We start from the raw sequence: 22,678 nt of genomic DNA on the forward strand, positions 1-22,678 counted from the left end.
TTTGTTTCCATTCTCAACCTTTTCTAATTCTAATATAGCTTTTTTGGGATAGGGTAATCAGAACTACACACAGTATTCAAGGTGTGAGTGAACCATGGCTTTATATAGCGGCATTATGATATTTTCTGTCTTATAATCTATACCTTTCCTATAGTTCCTAACATTCCAGTACCCTGTTTGACTGTCACTGCACACTGAGCAGATGTTTTCAGAGAACTATGACTCCACAATTTTTCTTGAGTGGTAACAGCTAGTTTAGACCCTATTGCTTTATATGTATTGTTGGGATTATGTTTTCTAATGGACATTACTTTGGCCTTATCAACATTGTATTTCACCAACCATGCTGTTGTCCAGCCATCCAGTTTTGTGACATTCCTTTGCAACTCTTTGCAGTCAGCATTGGATTTAAATGGAGTAATTTTGCATAATCTGCAAACTTTGCAATATCACCGTTTACCCCTTTTTCCAGATCATTGATGAATATGTTGAACAGTACTGGGCCAAGTATAAACCTCTGGGGACACCACTATTTACCTCTCTCCAGTCTGAAAACTGACCATTTAGTCCTACCCTTTGTTTTCTGTCTTCTAATCAGTTACTGATCCAGGGGATGACCTTACCTCTTATCCCATGGCTGCTCAATAGCCTTTGTTGAGGGACCTTGTCAAAGGTTTTCTGAAAGTCCGAGTACACATTATCAACTGCGTCACCCTTTAGCTTTTTTTTAAAATTGGTATTACAGTAGCTGTCCTGCAGTCATTTCGCAGAGAGGCTGATTTAAGTGATAGGTTACATACCACAGTTACTAGTTCTGCAGGTTCGTGTTTGAGTTTCTTCAGAACTCTTGGGTGAATTCCTCTGGTCCTGGTGACTTATTATTGTTTAATTTATAAATTTGTTCCAAAACCTCCACTAATGACACCTCAATCTGAGACAGTTCCTCAGATTTGTCACCCAAAAAGAATGGCTTTTCATGAGAAATTCCCTCACATCCTCTGCAGCGAAGACCCATGCAAGTAATTAATTTAGCTTCTCCTCGATGGCCTTGTCTTCCTTTAGCATCTCAATCATCCAGTGGCCCTATGGATTGTTTGGCAGGCTTCCTACTTCTGATGTATTTTTTAAAAATTGCTGTTAGTTTTTGTGTGTTTTGCTAGTTGCTCATCAAAATCTTTTTTTGGCTTGCCTAATTATACTTTTACACTTGACTTGCCAGAGTTTATGCTCCTTTCTGTTTTCCTCAGTAGGATTTGACTTCCAATTTTTAAAGGAGGTTTCTGTCTTCCACCACCTCTTTTACTCTGCTGTTTAGCTATGGTGATGTAATTATTTTTTGCTATCCTGAGGCATAGGATATCAGTTGCCATCTTAAGACACAGTGCACAGAGTAGCAGACTGGCCTGCTGGAAATTAGGGTTCTGTCCCTGATTCAGCCACTGACTCCATGTGTAGCCTTGGTCAATCACATAACCTCATTGTGCCTCAGTTTGCCTGTTTGTAGAATGGAGATAATGCTACTTACCTGCCTTTGTAAATTGTTGAAATCTACAGATGATTAGTGCTAAGTATGCTCTTGTTTATTTTGAATCAGGCCAGTGGAAGGGCCCTGTCTATGGAACTCCCTTCATGAGTACATCTGCCAGAGTCTGTTTGCGGCTCTTTTCAGAGCTCATTTTAAATCTTTCCTGTCTGGGCCGGTTCATCTGGCCATTTAATAATTTCTCTTTTTTCCATGTAGTCTTTGGCACTGATGAAGGAGGACAGACCCGCTAAGTGCCAAGGAGCTGCAATTTCCCTCAGTACCTCCATCCTCCCATACATTAAAATCTAATACAAAACCATAACACTGAGGGAAATGTGTGCTGTGGCGTCTGGTGAGCAGCACGGCCTAAGGGAAAGGGGTGTCCTAGACACCATATAAGAAAACTCACATGGGAACAGGCACCTATGCTCCATTTATTTTACTCTCTACTGCAGCCTCTTCTTCCTCCCTTGCCATCTGTGTGGTAGCTCCCCAGATCTCCTTTACTGGCCCATGCAGATGTTACTCCTTCAGTGACCTCCCTCCTTCTTGCTGATGGGTGTATTCCCGCCCTGGCACTCCATTTTGAGCAGCCATATCTTCCTCCTTCATCTCCAGTCTGTAGGTGCTTCCTCCCCCCGTCCCCTGTTGACCGAAACAGGAGCTAAAATGAAAAGGAGGCCCAGATCTCGGTCTCAGATTCGTCTCCTACCCGTATCTATCACTGAGGGCTTATATATTTCCCACATAAACATGAACAAAATAAAGGCACAACTGGATTTATTGCAAGGACTCCCAAAATTTAGAGGAATAACAATTAGGCATATAACAAAACAAGGCAGGCTGTAACAAACAAGGGGCTATGAATACAAACAGATGATGACTACAATACCATTTCTAGCAGCTTGATTTATTGATGTCTTTCCCTTCTTAGGTTGACACCGCACACCAGGACTGCTGGATCCCTTAGGTGGAAGCAGGAATTCCGGAACAGGATCAGATGAGTGCTTCTTCAGGTAAATTGTTAAATTAAATCACTCCCATTCTCTATTTTGCGTCGTCGTGCGTGTAGTAAGCGGATCCTCTAAAAGATGGATCGGATGCATGTGAGTATGTGTATTCCCTATTTCAAGTAACCCTTATGGGGTGAATGGCTTACCCTGAATTACCGAGTTTGTCTTCACGAGACTCTACTACTCAGATGGGCAGCCCCGATCTGATCTGAACACTGCCTTATATAGACCTTTGGTCACTAGGCAGATTAGGTGATTGACAGCTACTGTCATTTCCCACCAAAACAAAAATGGCATCAAACTACAACTAGGAGGGGACAAGAAGGGCTTACAAGATGGATGCCTAGTTGTCCTTTAGAATTCAAGATGGCCTTATGATTTTTATCTCTACCCCCCACCCATGAAGTTTCCCTTCACCCACTGCACCTTCTCTATCTCCACCTTCCCTTCTCCACTCCCAAGCACTGGTGCCTTCCCTTCTGCAATTCTCACTTGTGCAGGCCAAAAAAACAGGCAGGAGGAATTTGGGGCCTGTGACAATCAGGGTCCAAGCACCCCAGGAGGAGAATAGAGGGTCTGAACCCCAAAGAATAGGCAATTGAATCAAATTATATACACTATTACTGTACTATAAAAGTATCAAGTAAGGCCTTTTATGAAAGCCAATGACACACTGGTAATTAATATCATTGTGAAATGTATGTATTAAGACTATATGAGGAGTTATGGGTACTTACTGATAGTATGCTTTAAAGTCTGTGACCAAACAAAGGGAGAAAGAGGTTTTCTCCCAGACATGATGGACAGCTATCTATCTGTCTCCAACATAAATTAAGCATGATGGAATCTAAACAACGGAAGCTCCATTTACATAAGAGTTGACAGGGAGAAGGGAAGAACAGGAAGAGTCTGAAAAGCCAGGCTTCATCCTCACTCTTGCGGCAATGGACTAGGGGTAATATAAGGGGAGCACAGAGACATTTTAGTGATCCTTCACCTGAGGAGACAAAGAAACCAAGTACTTTAAGGTCTGTATTGGATCCTGGCTATGGCCTGGCCAACCAAGCTGGAAGAGTGACTGTGGTGAAAAATATGCAGTGTTGTAGCTATGTCAGTGCCAGGATATTAGAGAGACAAGGTAGATGAGGTAAACATCTTTTATTGGACCAACTTCTGTTGGTTAGAGAGTCAAGCTTTCAAGCCACATAAAGCTCTGCTTCACGTGAAGTGGTGAGTAGTCTATTTTGAACAAAAGGCTCTAGGTTGTTGCTGTACCCCTCTCAGGAGTCTGATTTATCTTGCATACCCTCAAGTTTCACTTAAAAACTACCTGTTTACAAAATCAGACAAAAATACAAAAGCGTCACCGCACACTATTACTGAACAATTGCTTACTTTCTCATGTTTACCATATAATTATAAAATAAATAAAGCACTGCAGCAGAGATGGTTTATGGTAGACTCAGGACTGGAGGGCTTTTGGTGTCACCCTGCCTGGAGTAACCAGGTTGGAAGCCAGGGGAGGTCACTGTGCTATAGGCAGGCTGCTGCTGTCAGGGCTCTGAGACAAAGCTGCACAGCGCAGAAACACCCAGGGTTACAAGGCAGGTGGGACACAACCCCTCACTGGTCTCAGTGAACTCCTAAAGCATCATAGGGCCAGAACCACCAAAATATTTCAGGGGTGGGTGATGTCTCAGACTTCTGTCCCACTCCTAGAAATAGCTCACTTTCACCATGCATAAGAAAGGTCATTCAAGCAGCTTTGCAAAACGTTGGGCCAGGCTTATGGACTCTGAAATATATTAAATTAATTATATATATAAATACATAAACAAATAATTGGACCAAACCCAGAAGTTTTGCCTGAATTGAGAATAAGTGAAGATGGAGTAAGGGCTTCATGATTAGATCCATTTACAATTAATATTTATACATTTCCTACAAGAACAGAACAGGTCAGTTTTGGGGCTTAAACTACTTGCTAGAGCCTCTTTAAAATCATTATTCTTTGTATTTAATATTAATCCCAGATTATAGAATGACAAAATCCATCTTTCAAACAGTCTGCTCAAAATCCTGAGCTGTGGTGGAAATAGTTCATGTAATATCATGGTCTAGAACTATGTCATAATAGAAAATAGTTGTAAGCCACATCGCCAAATAAGCCCTTCACAATAATGTTTCTGGTCATTGAGAAATAATTTTTTAAAATATCATAAAACATCATATCATTGCACTTTTCAGTGTTTTGTATACTATACAAGATTTGTAATGACGTTCTGCCCATTATCTCTATTCATACAGAAGCTTGATTTACTCTTGGAATGTCGCACTGAATGCGGGAGCCACAAGATTTATTGCAATGTCCCCCACAAGTACCAAGCTTCAGAGGAGCATGAAGTATGATACACACCAGAGCTGTAGGATGGGTGGTCACTGTTTTCACATCTCATGGAGCGCTTAAATCCATTCCCCCCAAAATACTAATGCTATTCCTGTTCCAAACCCTAGTCAGCCTAAGCATAGACTGAAACTTAAAATATTCATTGCATGCACCTTTAATCAGTTTCCAGCTCTGTCTGTTGATTCACCATTAGCTTCCAAAGCATTATCACAGGTACATGTCTATCTGATTTGTACTGAAAAACAGAACACAGGTTTGAAGTCCAAGAGAAGTCAAGGTGTCAACCCTTCAGCATTTGTCCTTTAAATAAGATAACACAGTGGATTAAAGTCTGTCTCAGTAATACCCAGGCAACCCCCAATTTCAATAGCAAAACTTGACCCTGTCTCTACTCTGCTTCTGGCCCCTCCCACTGCCTGTCCCTTTCCGAGATTTCACTTCCTCTTGGGCCTGCAGGATGGCATATTCTGACAGTGACTCAGTATAGGTTAGAGGTAAGGGGGGCTATAAGGAAGTGCTGCTCCTCCTGAATTCATTTCTGAGGAACAATCCTTCTGAACTCCATGCTGTTTCACCATTCCCGCCACTTCTTGATGGCTGCTTGGACCTTGATCATTAAACCTGTATTTGTCTAAGGAAATTCCTTGCAATAATGCTATCATGTAGTGACCTGTTACTTATAGGTCTCTTTGGCTGTGTAAGTACAATGACAAGCATGTGCAGCATACAGGCAGCAGAGTTTTTTCAGGCATCTATATTTGAGATTAAAAAAAAAAGTAGTAGGGGAAACTGAAATACAAGATCAGTTTTCATAATCCATCCAGTAGTAAGCAGAAGTATATACAAATGCAGAGGCCCGGGCATTAAAGTTTCTTGGCATAGGCCTAATTGAGTTGACACAAAACAGTGAACTACTGTAGATAAGCTTGTGTTCAATGACAACTATCGTATTTTTCTTTTGTAGTTATCAAATTGTCTATCTACACATCTATCACTTCTACAGACATATTTCTTAAAGCTGCCTTTGACTGTATTATGTAGAGGAGTTGTGATCCCAGGGTATTAGAGACAAGGTGGGAGAGATAATATCTTTTATTGGACCAACTTCTGTTGGTGAGAGAGACAAACTTTCGAGTTTACACAGAGCTCTTTTTCAGGTCTGTATCAGTCAGAAATATCTTCAGCTACTATTTATCATGTGCCATAAATCTAGAGCTCCTCTGCCACCTAGTGCTTTAAATAAGTGTATTTTGTTTCAATTACCATCAGCTCTTGCCATACAATATACATAAGGATCTTGCAGGAGCCCTCTCTGCATATTGTAATTCACCTCTGCCAAACACGAGCTACTGCTGTGACTCAAAAATACACCTGAATTATTAGAAGCACCAAACGACAAGCATTTTAGATCCCCCCGCAATAAAATACTTCCAAACCACTACAGGACTTTACTAAATGGCCAACACACTTCAGATTACACAAATACAACTTGTAGATTGTGATATATTATCTATATGAGATTTTCGAACTTCATTGTCACAGCTCCCATTTCTGTTCAGCAGGTTATTGCAACACCTCTGTCCATTACATTGCATCACTCAAAAATATAGCAAGGTGTAAATCTAGGCTCTGTACATGAGTGGCCTAAAAATCCTACTGACAGGCAAAACAAACTCACTCTTCTGATCCCTCCCCCAAATAAATCTGTATCTCCCCTCAAAGGGGGGGGGGGGAAAAAAATCTAATCACTTTCTCCACCCTATCCCCTTCCTCCTCCCCCCCATTTCCACGTTCTCGTCCCTTCCATCTTTAGCACCAAAAAAATCTTCCATTCTGTGTTGCACTCTTGTAATTCCACAGTTCTTTGGCTTCATCTGTGGCTAGAGAGTCAGAAAGACCTGGTGGGATTTGGAGTGGTTTTAGGCTGGACACAAAAGAAAAGATTCAAGTAATTTCTGGCCTGAATAGGGCCATGCTAAGTGACTGCTGGCTCACCTCCATCATTACTCATTCCTTCTCTGGCCTGAGGGTTGCAGGTCAGTCTGCATGATCTGACTTGAGGATATCCCATCCTTACACCTGTCCTCATCCCAGTCCATTGGGTTTAGAGGTCATCAGCTAGGGTAGAAGCCCATTCATGGCCCAAAAAACATAAGTTAACACAAAGTTAAGGTTAACTGGCAGTGTCACATGCCTTTCCAGAATTCTGAGTACACCTACACTTAAACCTCTGAAAGCCAAGAAATAAAGAGTTAAGGTACACATCAGCCTCACTCTGCAACTTTAACTCTGTCCTCTTGAGATGTACCATTTTTCAGGGAGGGGACATGGATGTGCGCCATATCTCAGGAATCCTTTGCTTAAATGACTTCAAATTTGGATCACTAACCCTTCCCTGAGCCATCACGGAGCACATGAATTTTCAAGATAATCCAAAGCAAGTGCAGCATTTTATAGTACCTAGCAGGGAAAAAAATCCACATTTAAACAGTAAATCAGTCTCAGTCTTAATATGAGATCACCACTGTAATAGGAAAAGTGAGGATTCAGTTGACTGCTGTAACTGAAGGCACTGGAAAGCAACAGTTGCCAGGGCAGGGTGGTTTTGCATTCTTCTTGCAGAGAGTAACAACAGCCTGAGACATGCATCATATGCACTGCAAAGTACTCTCTTCTCCCACCCCAAAAACGTTCAGCATGGAGAATGCAGACTGGCCCTCAAAACAGTCGGGACCTGGTTAACTGGGACAACTATAGATCAATCAGCTGTGGCTTACCTGATCAAGTCTTATGGCTGTGGCCTACCATTTGCTAATGTCCTTACAAAATATGTTTCCAGTGAGTATACTTTAATATTAATGTTTGTGCTTTCATCCAAGGATTCTAAAGTACTTTACAATGACTGACTAACAGCCACATAATATTCCTCCAAGATAAGTTTCTGTTTCACATCTTGTGAAACAGAGATGTTAGATGACTTGCTCTAAAGACTCAATGAAATTCCCAGCTCAAACAATTCCATTTCATAGAGACCCAACTTGAAAATCACCCCTGCTCCCCATACATTGTTAAAGTTGATTTTTCTTAGTTAATATTCTGGCATCTAATCAAAAGAATTTTGAAAAGCCAGACAACTTTTTCAGAGTAGCAGTTAAATAAATAAATAAGAAAGAAAAAAAAAGCTCTCCCTACAGAACTTAATATACTTTATTTTACAGCTGTGAATGTACTTTACGTTATTCCATTACATAAAAATCATTATTTAAATTTACAGTAGTATAGCATTAAAGCAGTGTTGCACTTAACGCGCAATAAGCGTATACCTCAACATAAAATTGTTCCTGATTTTCTGTTTTTACAACTACAATGCTATTACATTCAGATGTTTCCCACTGCCACACATGGCAATGACATTCAATCCCACATAAAGGAAATGTTTTTGAAGTAGGTTTTCCAAAAGGTGACAGCTTCCCACCTTAGCATTAAATGAACTAAAAAACTGAATGTTCTTGATCATCATTTTCTTCTTTCCTGCAGTATCAACTGTTTTTGACAACATGGAGTTCTATAGTTCCGTGGAATCAATTCTGTGTGAACCAGCTTGGACGTTTTCTGTTTCTTTCAATGATCCGCTTGCCTTCATCTCGTTCTGTGGGCTTCTCTCCCTCATATAAGACTACAGTCTCTACAGTGGGAGCATTAAATGGCCCTGCTTCCTTTTCCTTTATTTGGATCCTTATGAGACCAGTTTCCATTTTAACTTTTTTGTAACAATAGCCACAAAGGACATGCTTCTGTTTCAGATTGCCACATTTAGGACAAACATCTATATTTGTCTAAAAGATAACAAAACAAGGAAAGTTTAGAAGTGAAGAAGTTGGGACAAACAGGGAAGAACTTCATAAAATGCTAAGAGATGTTGGGGTGAAAGTAATGAGCAATAGCTATTTGTTCCATTAAATCGCATTTCAATTTTTGTGAGATATATGATTTTCCTACAAGCAACCACATGTAATACTTCCATGCAAATTCAAATGTTACAGATATGCAGGCCTACTAGTCATCACAATAAAAAAAGAACCTGGCATCTCTCCCCACTTAAAAACTTAAAAGCAAAAGATTTAGTGGTAGAGAACTGTAGTGCAATTTCATTTTACAAAGGCTTTAAAACATATCACGGTTGCATTTATTTGTATCGCATCAAGTATAAAATTAAGAACTAACCACTTACCAAACTAAGTGAATCAACTTTGTGTTTTGGTTTTGTTCTCTTACTAATTTGCAAAATTTCTAGATACTCATGCCAAAAGTTAAGGACTTGATACTACAAAATGACCACTGGGATAAGTGTTTACTATCACAAGAAGTACCTTTGAAGTCAATGGCTGAAGTATTATGCCTGGTAATGTTTCCAGGGCTCCAAAACACACAAGCTCATCTTGATGTGCAGGATATTTAGGCATTTCACTCAAACAGAGGTATAAAGAGATTTCATATTTTATTGGTTTGGATCTCAACTGTACTCTTATTTTAAAATGCAGTTTAAGGTTGCATATTTTGATTGTATCATTTAGAATGTACTTTCAGTGGCATAAATATTTTAAATATATTTATAGAGAATTTCCAGAGAGGTTTTTCAAGGTGTTCTCACCATCAAGGAATATTATCTTTTTTGAGCTTTAGAAAATGATGAGCACAAAGTAAATGTTTTATAAACATGTTGTGCATTATTTAAAAACAGTTATTTGCAATGAATGAGATGGGAAAGCCAATAGAAATCTGACAGATTACCTTGAGTTTTATAAGTTTACTAGGGTTTCTTCGTCTGCAGCGGTTCACCTCAATAGTACGTCTCTTCTTGGGAGCTGCCATCCAAAAGATGCTATCTAAAAAGTTTGGAGCCTTGTTACTTTCTTCCCTAATATCTTCCAGTGGATCAGGAAGAGTGGCTGGAGCCTGAACAGCCAATGCTGGTGCTTCAGAAAAAAAGAAAAAAAATCCATCAGAAATAGCCTACACGTACTGAGTTCAGTTCATCGAACCCAATGCTTTAAAAAATATGTTAAATGATGAATTAAAATAGTGCAATTGACATAAGCATGGCTCTGCTGATCTCAACTTAATAAAAGTTAAACTTGTAATGTTATAAAAAGAGGTAGAATAGCCAGGAACTATACAAAAATTGAATTAAATTACAAAAAAACTTCATTAACATACAGTTCAGGTTTCTGCTATGCAACAATACCCTTCTTTTCCCATATCCTTCTGGAAAATTGGACTTCAAAACCCTAAACTCTAACATTAGAAAACCAGGAAACATTAACTTTAAGTCTCCCTATTTATCTCTGAAAAAAACTGTAGCACCGCAAGAAAATAGAAGCCACAAACCTACAAAACTCACAAAAAGTACAGTTAAGATTCCTATTCACGCACAACTACCACCATGCAGCCTAGTTCTTCCCTAGGTTCAATTCTGTTGAGGAAAATGGGGGTGGTTACACATGCTTGTAAACTGACCTCATCCAGTCTTTCAGATGTCAATAGTCCCCATGGTTGGATTTATAGACTCACAGACTTTAAGGTCAGAAGTGAACACCGTGATCATCTAGTCTGACCTCCTGCACATTGCATGCCACAGAACCTCACCCAGTCACTCCTGTAATAGATCCATAACCTCTGGCTGTGTTACTGAACTCCTCAAATCATGATTTGAAGACTCCAAATTACAGAGAATCCACCATGAAACCTGCAAGTGACCCATGCCCCATACTGCAGAGGAAGGCAACACTCACCCACCCGCAGGTGTCTGCAATCTGACCCAGGGGGAAATTCCTACCTGACCCCAAATATGGTGATGAGTTAGACCGAGCATGTGGACAAGACCCACCAGCCAGACGCTTAAGACTTCTCTGTTGTAATTCAGAACCATGCCCATCCAGTGTCTCATCACAGCTGCTGCTAGCAGTCACAGATCAGCTACCTGCCCTTGTAGGCAGTCTCCTCATACCGTCCCCTCCATGAACTTATCAAGCTCAGCACTGAACCCCATTAGGTTATTTTGCCCTCACTGCCCCCCTTGGAAGGCTGTTCCAGAACTGCACCCCACTGCTGGTTAGAAATCCCATCTTTCTGATCAGACAGGCATCCAGCCCGCACTGCGAGGGAACAGGGACTGGGGAATGGTCTTGCTAAGCTACTGGACCGAGGCTCAGAGGAAATGGGTCAGTTCTGGCTCTGCCACAGACTTCCCGAGGGAAGCCACTTGCTCTGGCCGTGCCTCAGCTCCCCATCGGTGAGGCAGGGACGATAATGCCCGGTCAGGGGGGGCGGGATCGGTCAGCGCCTGCAAACGGGGAGCTCGGGACTGCGGGCGGGAGGCGCCCAGCCCAGGCAGGGCAGCTTCAGGAGCCTGCACCTCTGAAGGGGGCAATGCCCAGTTCTCTCCCCGCCGATACCGGGAGCCTGGCGCGGGGGAGCCGACGCAACGGGCTGAAACACCGCCCGGGCTCTACCTACCCCATGGGGGGCCGGGCAGCCCCCGCAGGAGGCTCCGCTCCAGCTGCCCCCAGCAGCGCCGCATAAGCCCACGAACCGGAGACCAGAAAACCACCAGCGCCGCCATCTTCCCTTCGCGGCGCAGACAGAGGGGCCGCCTGGTCTCGGGCGAGGCCGCGGGGCAGCCTGGGAAAGTGAGTCTCCGTCTCCTACTCCTCCCCCGCCCGCCAGGCTCTAGGGCGTAGAACTGCCCTTCCCAGCGTTCCCTACACACCCCTCCCCACCGCCGTCGGACTACAAGCCCCAGCATGCCTCGCTATCGCCCCCGGGAAGCTATTTATCGCGTGAAAAAGAGGCATTCCCGCGCAGCCTCCCAGTTTCCGCCAATTAGGGGCCGGCATCGGCGTACGCGGGGAGGTGACTCAGGCCGGCGGCGCTCGGACCAAGATGGCGGCGGAACGCGGCTACAGCTTCTCCCTCACCACGTTCAGGTAGCGGCGGGGAGGTAGCAGCGGCACCGGTCTCCACGCTGCTGCGGGGGGCTCGGGCTCGGGGCCTGGCTTGACCCGGCCCGGGCGGCAGCGTGGAGAAGGGGGGATTTGCAAAGTCATCGCCCCTCCCCCATCTTCACCCCGGGTCCGGTGGGTGACTGGCCGCGGGAGGTAGATGGGGCCGGCGGGCGAGGCGGTTTTTACTTGTCAGCCGGGCCGCCCTGTCTGACCGGGAAGTAGGAGCCGGGCGCCTGAGTTCCGCCTCAGCCGCTGACCCCCCCACCTTCCCCGTCGCGGGGTCCCGATCCTGCCCCGGCGCTGCCACTGCAGTGAGCGGAGTTCAGCGCCGTTGCAACCAGGCAGCACCCCAGCCTGCCGGGGCCTCGCTCCCCGCCCCTGGGGGACGGGTTTGGCCCCGCGGCGGTGCGGCTGCGAGTCAGCGCGGGGCTTCTCTGGCCGGGCAGCAGCTGGGGAAGCCGGGCCCTGCTTTCCCGCGGACCGGTTGAGAAAGCGGCGCTGGGGTGGACAGGGACGCGAGCCCTTCGCAGGGGGTTGGAGCGCAGCTCAGGTCCTCTGCCCCCCTGCGGCTGGCAGGCGCCGCCCTGCCTGCGCGCTCCGCGGTGGGGTTCCCGGGCATGTCTGGCTGCCGCGCGCGGCAGGGAGCTTGCCCCGCGTGCGTGGACTCGTATGAAGTGGGAAGGGAAGGCGGACACGTTAAACACAAACTTAAAGAAAATCCAACCCCCCGCCTCGCTGGGCTGCCTCCCTGTCTCGCTTTGTGTCTTGTAAAACTTGATTTCTGCTCAAGTATACCCGCTTTACATAAGCCAAGAGAGGAAGGAGGCTTTTGTTTTTAAGAAAGCTGCTTTAAACAGAAACCGAAAGCAGGAATCTGCTGCGATATAAAGTGCCTTATGAGAGGGAGGCACCCTAGAGTTGCACAGTGTTGACCTAAACTTTATTGAAATTCAGCAGATGAAGCATTTCTGTATTAAATATAGAATTTCCCCTTCATTGTTTTACGGGGGCTTTTTTGGATGTGCAAATTAGACACATTAAGATCTGTAGCTTAATGTACTGAATGTTTCACCATAGTTTGGATATTGTATTTCCTAATGGAATTACAAACTGTTAACTCACAACAGCTACTGTATTTCCTGAAACTTACTTCAAATCTACTTGGCTTTTGTTTCTCTAAAACACACATACACAGAGGCACACACACTAAAACTAATACTACAATCCTTTACATCACATTGACTGTTCTTTATGTCATTTACCACAGTCCAAAAACAGATCTGTTCTTGTGCATTGTCTGGTATTATACGTACAGATCTGTTTGCCAGTGGTCATAGCCCTTTTGTGTGTTGTGTTAAGGACAAGGTGTAGAGAACTCAAAATGCATGTTGCGGTATTTACTTCTCTTATAATTCATAGGCAAAAGCATAGGAGTAGATTCTTGTTCTCTGGGTTACTTTTCTAAAATCCATAGGTGCAGGATCACAAACCTCATATTAATATTTTATCTATATAATTGTCCCCTAAAAAGTTGCACAAACTACATACATTTAGCACCATTTAAATGCAGCTACTTCTGGGCTGGAAGGCTGCACACTGTAAAAGGGTGGTTGGGTGAAGGGAAGACTTGGCCAAGTACATAGGGCTGACTTCTATTCCTACAAAAAGTACAGTGCTCTCTTTTACCACAGACAAAGAGAGGACAAGAGCACCAGTTTTAAAGTGTAATTCAAAAGATCAGATAAACAGTACATTGGATGGCCACTCAGTTTACGTAATCACTTGGTTAGATAAAGGTCTACCTGTTGTTGTTGTTGTTCCAAAAAGTCTAGTTATTTTAAGCCTAATGGGTAAGCACTGAGTTGACCCTGTATAAACAAATTCACTTTAAGACTGAAACAAGTGATTTGTTTTATTCACCCTTCTGTAGAATTTTTTTCATCACCATTCAGTAAGGGTTGGTGTTGAACTGCCAGTTTTGTAAACCCACACGAAGCAATTCCCTGGTTTATGACCGAGGATGAATAAGTATTTTTCAGTTGTTGGTAATGTGGTGGTGCCCACACCTTCCTTCAAAAATGTGTATGGTAAAAGCAGACTATGAAAATAATAAAAAAAAGATTTGACAGTCTCTTTCTTGCGTCTTCTGCTTCTTGTTTGCCAAGAACCCATGCCCTGTTTCTAAGTGAGACCATTAAATTAAGTGCAAATACACATTTTTATATATGTGCAGGACTCTATTAATAAGGTATCTACATCCAGTGTGCGATCCATAAAAAATGGCTGTGAATATCCTTTGATATCCACAGATATGCAGGGCTCTAAACAGCTCCACAGGTCACCATGCAGCAGTGACCTTGGGGGGGGGGGGGGGAGGGGGTTGCCAGTCGACTTTTCACATTGGTGGACCCCTCCCCCTCTTCTTCCCCACTCTCCTTTCCCCCGGCCAGGCCAGCGGGCTGCCGTGGGAAGGGAGGAGGGCTGAGAGCAGCCAGTGGCTGTGTCTCCGCCTGGCTGAGGGCGGGTGGAGGGTCCACGATTCTGCCCCAGCTGACCGCTCGGCTCTTACCATGGCTGGACTGGGGCTCCAAGAGCTCCCCCTGCATGTCGGGGAGAGCCACATTGGCAGCTGTGGGAAGCCTCCATCCCTCCATCTGTTCCAGAGCCTTGTGCGAATACAAAATTTTTATCTGCATCCAAGCTGTTATCCGCAAAAATGGTCCATGGATATAAAGCAGATACCCGTGCATTTGCAAGGCTCTACTTTAATAACTGAAAATAGAATAGAGTAAAGTTGAAAAGAAGGGAACTTGTGCTTTTGGGACCTGCTTCCTTACGTTTTACTTGGTTTCTAGAAAAAAATTTTCACCAGATATAGTGCAACTAGGTGGCACAGAAGATTCGTGACAGAATTCTGCAACAGCAAAACCTATGGTAAACCAGTCCAGGTCCTCTACAAGCTAGAGCAGTGATTCTCAAACTTTTGTATGGTGACCCCTTTCACACAGCAAGCCTCTGAGTGCGAACTCCTGCTTATAAATTAAAAACACTTTTAAAATATATTTAACGCCATTATAAATGCTGGAGGCAAAGCAGGGTTTGGGGTTGAGGCTGACAGCTCACAACCCCCCATGTAATAACCTCATGACCCCCTGAGCGGTCCCGACCCCCAGCTTGAGAACCCCTGAGTGAGGTGAGTGAGACTTCCAGACTTACTTTCATACAAAGTATCTTATGACTGAATTGTATGTGTTCTCCTTTTTAGTCCTTCTGGTAAACTTGTTCAGATTGAATATGCTTTGGCAGCGGTCGCTGGAGGGGCCCCATCAGTTGGAATTAAAGGTATAAGAAATTTTCAAAGGTATATTAAGATGTAACTAATCAGTGCTAGATTCAAGGCTCTGGGTTTTATTATGATGCATTGTCTGTAGGGAGAATCTCAGTAGACTTTTGGCTATTTGAAAATGCATATTTCCTAGTTACTCTGCTGTGATCTAGGGAAAGGTGATTTATAAAATGGCATGGAATTGCGTTATTTGCCTTTGGTTGGCATAATATCTCCAAATGTTGATTTCCAGAGACACAATTTTAAAAAGGGGAAGGATGAGGAGAATATAAATACTGTATACATTTATGAAGAACATACATTTTGAGTAAATATTCTAATTTAGAGGGAGGTTTAATAGAAATAAACATTTTTACTCTGATTCCTAATCCTTGGGTGGGTAGGTCCAGTTTTGAACTAATTTACATAACAGTTACACCTAATGTATCAATTGCTACAACTTCCTTATGTACATTTTAAATAAGAGGGATAAAGGAGGTATGCGCGGCACCTATGTATGGTGGGGTAACTTCTCTCAAGGATGACTGCTTAACATGCTAACCTAAATCTTAAAGCTGTGGGAAGGAGGGAAAATTTTTCACATGCTATCAAAACTGTTTTGTGCTTCAGCTGTTTGATAACCTTTTTATATTGAATATATAAACATAAAAATGTATCTTTTTCTTTCCAGCTGCAAATGGTGTAGTGTTGGCAACTGAGAAGAAACAGAAATCCATCCTCTATGATGAAAGGAGTGTACACAAAGTAGAATCAATTACTAAACATATAGGCCTGGTGTATAGTGGCATGGGTCCGGATTACAGGTATGAGAACATTCCTTCTGTTCGAGAGGGTGTTTGTATTGGTCTTCATTTAGATCTTGTAATTCACAAAAACTGAAGGCACTGGTGCAAATAGGCCTTTCTGATCTCCCAGCTCTCTCTCATCCATTTCCCCAAGAATATTAAAGCCATCAGTTGTCTCTTAATGGTTAACTGTGCTGGTGGTGTGTAATATAATGTTATAAATTTTTTCTTAACACAAACAATATCTTAACAATTGAATCATAAATATAAAAACATTTATACTTAATTGAATAAAAAATAGAGAATCAAACTTTTATGATAGAAATTATTTCAAATCAAGGACGGTTTCATATTTCCTTATGTCTCAGGGTGACTTCTAAGTTGGGGCATAATATATCCCAGTGGAACACATGTATTCGTTCCCTTAAATCACTGTGGCACTGAAAATGCAGAATTGTTTAGTATTATGTTGATATTATAGAACTTTTAGCTAAACTGTCATAGTTGTTTTAGCTTTTTCCTATAATTAAAATTTTTGGTTTTGCTCTTTTGTAGAGTACTTGTGCACAGAGCTCGGAAGCTTGCCCAGCAATATTACTTGGTCTACCACGAGCCCATTCCAACAGCTCAGCTAGTACAGAGGATTGCATCTGTGATGCAGGAGTACACACAGTCTGGGTAAATAGTTCTTAATCTAACTCATGATGGTGTTCGTAAGGTGTTTTCTGATGTGGAGGTGAAAGATGCTGTGGAAGTGTTTGCTGTTAGTTGACAATTAAACATTTTATGCCTAAAAGGGAGGGAGGACCTTTCTTTGTCAAGAAATGTCATTGTAGTGTGGGTGAGAGGGGAACTACTAACTGTCCATGTGGCAGTGGGTGGAATGTACTGTTAAGTGTCTTGAAAGTGTGAAGGTCAAAGATCCCCATGTTTTCCATTTCTGGACTATGGACTTCCCCCGTTCTCTCATTCTCATAGTGAAGTTCTCTTGGGTATTACAATGCTAAAATGGACAAGATAACCCTAGTAAATAATCCATCTTGATTAGATTGTGCGGAGGCAGAGTTTGATAATGGCTAATTTAGTTATAAAAATGAATATTGGGAAAGCAAATGATACATTTAAGGATGGTCTTAAGAACTTTTAAAATAGATAATTTTAGATTTAAGTAATGGTTGTGGGTTTTTTTTCTCTCCCTGTAGTGGTGTACGTCCTTTTGGAGTATCATTGTTGATATGTGGTTGGAATGAGGGGCGACCATATCTATTTCAGTCTGATCCATCTGTAAGTATCTTGCAATTGTAAAATAACTGAGCGTTTGGCTTGTAGAGCGATGTTCAAAGTGTTGTGTGCTTGTGAGATACCGTCAGAGCAGGGAGACTTTGGACACTGAAAAAGTTGATTACCTTAAGAGGCGATCAGATTTCACCTATTTCACGTGGAACGTGATCAAAATTATTAATTTACACTTGCAGTGCAGGACTGTAAACTCCTTTTGCAAATCCACTGTTCTGTGACCAAGCTTTTTTTTAATTACTACTTGTATTTAATAGAACTGGGTGAAAATTTTTCAATTTTCACCAACTTTTTTGGGTGAAAAATGCAGACTTGACAACACTGAAGTGTTTCATGAATTTATGTTAATTTTGCCAAATAGTTCACTTGAAAAAGACACTCCCCCCCCCCCCACAGTCAAAATGTTTAATTTCAGTACTTTTAAACATAAAATTTTGCTTTTTCAGTTTGAAACAACTTATTTTGAAATTTCGTTCAATTTTATTTTTAAAACTTCAAGTGTTTTTAAAAAAGTTCAAAATAAAAACATTTAATTTTGTGTAGAACAAAAACGTTTAGTGTGACCTGAAGTGTATTTTTTATTTATTTATTTTTAACTTTGGAATTCTCAGAAATTTTGTTCCTGGTTTGATACAAAACTGATTCTTCCTCTTCCCCCCCCCCCCCCCCCCCACCTCCCTTGACTTATCAGAATTGGCAGAAAACCAAGAAATATATTGTTCACACACCTCTAGTATTTAATGAAGGATTAGTCATTGTAATGATTCTTGATGGAATCTAAAAAACTGAACTGTACCTAACATATTAATGTAAAATTCCAAAGGCTTTGTTGCATTGGAAAAGTGAGATTGTGTATATTTTATCCTGTTTTTATGCATGCAACTTCCACTGACATTAAAAGGAGTTCTTGCTCAGATTAAGGGCAACAATAATTATATATCATTTAAGTAATGCATTACAAAACAGCTATGCAATTTGTCATCTATTATCTACTGTAATAGAAAGTGGAGGCACGCATTTTCCGGTGAGTTAGTCTCCCATCTTTCCCAATAGTGTAAAAACTTCCTCTGTTCAAAGAACCACAAATTGAAATTGTTTTTAATCACTGTTTTTCATCAAATTAACCTTTCAAGGAAGGGGTAAAAAGTCAACTGAAAGTACATAGTAGAAATATTCCTTTATTTAAGATACTTTCTTAGCAGCAGACGTTTAATAGCCAGTCCTCAAAACCTCTTCTTTCAGAGCCTTATATACATATTAGGAGCCCTAAATATCCAAACCAAAAAGTTTTCCTAAGAAACTATTGTATTTTAGTTTACAAATCAGTTGAGTGATTAGTAAGTGTTAGATTTAATTGTTTTCATGTAATTTGTTTAATGTGTTTTCATCTATCCAGGGGGCTTACTTTGCATGGAAAGCAACAGCAATGGGAAAAAATTATGTGAATGGAAAAACTTTCCTTGAAAAAAGGTAACGCTTCTGCATTACCAATTGAACTCCTAAAACAGTGGCTCTCAATATTTCCAGACTATTTCAGGAGTCTGATTTGTCTTGTGTATGCACAACTTTCACCTCACATAAAAACTACTTGCTTACCTAATCAGATATAAAAAGACAAAAGTGTCACAGGACACTATTAATGAAAAATTGCTTACTTTCTCATTTTTACCATGTAATTATAAAATCAATTGGAACGTATTGTACTTGGGTTACAGTGTATAGTATATAGTACAGTATAAACAAGTTATTGTCTGTATGAAATTTTAGTTTGTACTCACTTTGCTAGTGCTTTTTATGTAGCCTGTTGTAAAACTAGGCCAATTCTAGATGAGTTGATGTGCCCCCTGGAAGGCCTCTGTGTATCTCCAGGTACTTGTACCACTAGTTGAGAACCACTGTCCTAAAATATTGACATGTACATATGTATTAGCCAAATTTAGACATTGTAATCTGGCTGTGAAATTCTGATCATTTACATTATTTTTAGACATTCTGATATTTATAATACAATGTTCAAGTGAAGATACTAGAAGTTTGAGTAAAAGTGAAAGAAAAACATTTTCTTCTTGCTTAGCACAAACTTCTTGACCGCCTGGGTATGAGGGGGTGTTTGGAGGGCAGGAGGGGAGCGGTCCAGTGTAACAAACCGGTTATATTCAACATCTTTTTATAAGTTTGAAGTGGTTTTGTTCTATACTGTCAGGTTAATGGAATAATTCTAATCCAGGTTTCATCTCTGAGACACTAAATACATGAAAAAAGAAAAGGAGTACTTGTGGCACCTTAGAGACTAACCAATTTATTTGAGCACAAGCTTTCGTGAGCTACAGCTCGCTTCATCGGATGAAGCTCACGAAAGCTTATGCTCAAATAAATTGGTTAGTCTCTAAGGTGCCACAAGTACTCCTTTTCCTTTTGCGAATACAGACTAACACGGCTGCTACTCTGAAACCTCTAAATACATGAGCATTCTAGTGGTCTTTGAGAATATTTTAGGCTTCATACAGAACTGTGATCTCATTCTTTTTTTTTTATAGATACAATGAAGATTTGGAACTTGAAGATGCCATTCACACAGCTATCTTAACACTAAAGGTTAGAGAAATACCTTAAATACGTTTTTTTTATTGTATGAAATTATTGATATAGTTAAGGAAATTCTCTTTTCTCTTCAACAGGAAAGCTTTGAAGGGCAAATGACAGAAGATAACATAGAAGTTGGGATTTGTAATGAAGCAGGGTTTAGAAGGTTGACTCCAACTGAGGTTAAGGATTACTTGGCTGCAATAGCCTAGTAGTCAGCAAGACTGTGTGGATTCACACGGATCTTTTTAATTTTTGCTAACTAAATGTTTTTGTTTGCAGTTTCTGCATACTCATTTCTACATGGTTTGTCTGACCGATATTTTAAATATTATCCGTGCAAATGCTCTGGTCCTAATACTGATACTTGGAATCTTAATACAAAGAATTATTCCCATTGATACATGGAATCTTTGTACATGAAATTGTACAAAAATAAAAGTTATAATGAAAGCTTATAAAAGCTAACGAATAAAACTTACAAATGGCACAGTTTTGTGCAGAATGTTAGTGTCTTTAATTTTCTATATAAAGTTCAGTCAGTATAATTCTTTCATTAAGGAAGCATTCATTTTAGTAAAAAGCTTCAAGGCTGAAGCTGTATGTACTCTGCCAGCCAAACTAAACTGATATTGTTTAGTTTTTTTAAACACGTGTGAGGGCATATGAATATTACTTAACATTAGGATTTTATTTACAGTGTAATATAAAAAAGCCCAAACAATTGGGTTCAGTGAAATTTGTCCAAACATGGAATTATCAAATCTCTGCTACATACAATGCAGAATGAGCCAAGTCCTCCAGGGTGTGGTGTGGATCTCCCATATAGTTCAGGTTTCAGAGTAGCAGCTGTGTTAGTCTGTATTCGCAAAAAGAAAAGGAGTACTTGTGGCACCTTAGAGACTAACCAGTTTGAGCATAAGCTTTCGTGAGCTTCATCCGATGAAGTGAGCTGTAGCTCATGAAAGCTTATGCTCAAATTTGTTAGTCTCTAAGGTGCCACAAGTACTCCTTTTCTTTTTCCATATAGTTCAGTAAGAGTTCTGCTTTTGGAACACTAGAATGATTGAGCCCTGAACTTGCATGTCTGCTAATACAGGTGTTCTGTTATTGGAGTGTGTTTCATAGCTCAGGAACTTGCATTTTTCAGAATTGAAGTACTGTTGTTTGAGTTGATGTGGGAAAATAAAGATCCTACTAGCTATCAAGCACACAGTATTTTTCCAGTACTATCAATAACATTCTACAGTAGATAGGAGAACGGATGTCTTAAATTATTCCTCGAATTGTGCTTAACTATGTAAAGTACCCTTGAAATGTTAATCTGACTTTCATGAAGTAATGGGACACTGTGTCAACTTCTTTAGAAGCAACAGTGAAATTGTGCATCACAATTTCACAAGTGTGTAACTGGGTGCTTAAGTGTTTTATTTTTAGATAAATTTTGCTATAATTTCAAAGTTATGTAGAACTCCAAATCTGCATTACACAAGAAACATAGAAACAAATATATTTTTTGTACACAAAGTAATCTGTTCTATGGTCATTCTCAGTGAGTGCTATTTGGGGATTGTTAGATTACCTAAAGTTACTAATACCTCTCAGTGACATCAAAATGTAAAATGACCAAGAGCAGTAGGCACACAGGACCATTTTCCTCATGTAAAAGAGTGGACAGATAGTTAGTTTGGTAGGCTGCTGGTGTGAAAGCAACAACCAGGTGAAGAACACACGGTCTAGTCTGCAGAAACTTGCTTGTAAACTACTTAACTCGTGTGGCAGTGCTCCAGACGTTCTTCCTTGGGTCTTTCTTAACACCATGTTTTAAATTATTATTAAATTTGTTAGTCTCTAGGGTGCCACAAGTACCCCTGTTCTTTTTAAATTATTAGGAGTCCTTTAAGTAGGATCTTCTGTAGCCGGTAGCCTTGACACAAATGTTACAGCAATAAAGTTGTGTCCCAAAGACTGCACTGTGTTTCGCCCAATGCAATTCACTTACTCTTTTACTCTCAGAAACACTAATTTCACTCTCAAATGTCTTTTGAAGAGAAAAACAAAATTGGGTGATGGAATTGCCTTGCCGGTTGTTATGATTCTTAAATTCATGCTTTCAGTGCCCTCAAAAGCCACTTGGAAAGGAAGAGAATAATGTACTAATTCAAAGGCTTCATCTACTGTGGCAGAACAGCATACTAGCATCTCTCTCACACTGCTATCTTGTTCTCTAATTCTATATAAAAGGTGAGACTCTATAGAAATGTTGGGCTAGAAAAGACCTAAAAAAGTCATCTAATCTGTCCCCCTCCACTGATGTGCGACATAGTATACTTAGATGGTCCCTGACAAGTGTTTGCCTAACCTGATCTTAAAAACTGTCAGTGATGGAGACTCCACAACTTCCCTTGGTAATCTATTCCAGTACCTAACTATCTGTATAGTTAAAAGGATTTTCCTAATATCTAACCTAAACCTTCTTGCAGATTAAGCCAATTAGTAAAGGTAAGACAAGTAGATATGCAGAACAATTGATCAGTCCTCTTTATAACAGCCTTTAATATATTTGAAGAATATGATTAGGTATCCCCTTCAGTGTTCTTCTCAAGACTAAACGTACCCAGTTTCTTAACCTTTCTTCACAGGTGTTCTAAACCTGTTGTTTTTGTTGCTCTTTACTGGCCTCTTTGTCTCCATCTTTCTTAAAGCGTATCCAGTGTTG

General features: G+C 41.0%; 2 protein-coding genes across 2 annotated transcripts; one reads left to right on the forward strand and one right to left on the reverse strand.

Moving 5' to 3' along the window:
* Positions 1-8,134: 8,134 nt before the first annotated feature.
* On the reverse strand, positions 8,135-11,765 carry MRPL32 (mitochondrial ribosomal protein L32). The gene is made up of 3 exons (XM_007059367.4): positions 11,462-11,765; positions 9,737-9,921; positions 8,135-8,781 (listed from the first exon to the last, which is right to left on the reverse strand). Exons 1-3 carry the CDS (start codon positions 11,748-11,750, stop codon positions 8,527-8,529), a joined length of 729 nt encoding a protein of 242 aa, XP_007059429.2. The 5' UTR covers positions 11,751-11,765; the 3' UTR covers positions 8,135-8,526.
* Positions 11,766-11,775: 10 nt separating this feature from the next.
* On the forward strand, positions 11,776-20,449 carry PSMA2 (proteasome 20S subunit alpha 2). Its single transcript, XM_037890004.2, has 8 exons — positions 11,776-11,931; positions 15,215-15,291; positions 15,966-16,098; positions 16,636-16,758; positions 17,283-17,364; positions 18,773-18,846; positions 19,914-19,971; positions 20,055-20,449. Exons 1-8 carry the CDS (start codon positions 11,888-11,890, stop codon positions 20,169-20,171), a joined length of 708 nt encoding a protein of 235 aa, XP_037745932.1. The 5' UTR covers positions 11,776-11,887; the 3' UTR covers positions 20,172-20,449.
* The last annotated feature ends 2,229 nt before the right edge of the window (positions 20,450-22,678 follow it).

Source organism: Chelonia mydas, chromosome 2, assembly GCF_015237465.2.
Source record: "Chelonia mydas isolate rCheMyd1 chromosome 2, rCheMyd1.pri.v2, whole genome shotgun sequence".
NCBI classification, from domain to species: domain Eukaryota; kingdom Metazoa; phylum Chordata; order Testudines; family Cheloniidae; genus Chelonia; species Chelonia mydas.

Coding starts and splice junctions, on each gene's coding strand:
- MRPL32 (XM_007059367.4), bottom strand. CDS start 11,750: ATGCTGGGGCTTGTAGTCCGACGGCGGTGGGGAGGGGTGTGTAGGGAA. Junction 9,922..11,461: donor GCTGCCCGGCCCCCCATGGG/GTAGGTAGAGCC, acceptor TTTTTTCTGAAG/CACCAGCATTGGCTGTTCAG. Junction 8,782..9,736: donor GTAAACTTATAAAACTCAAG/GTAATCTGTCAG, acceptor GTTATCTTTTAG/ACAAATATAGATGTTTGTCC.
- PSMA2 (XM_037890004.2), top strand. CDS start 11,888: ATGGCGGCGGAACGCGGCTACAGCTTCTCCCTCACCACGTTCAG. Junction 16,099..16,635: donor GGCATGGGTCCGGATTACAG/GTATGAGAACAT, acceptor GCTCTTTTGTAG/AGTACTTGTGCACAGAGCTC. Junction 19,972..20,054: donor CAGCTATCTTAACACTAAAG/GTTAGAGAAATA, acceptor TCTCTTCAACAG/GAAAGCTTTGAAGGGCAAAT.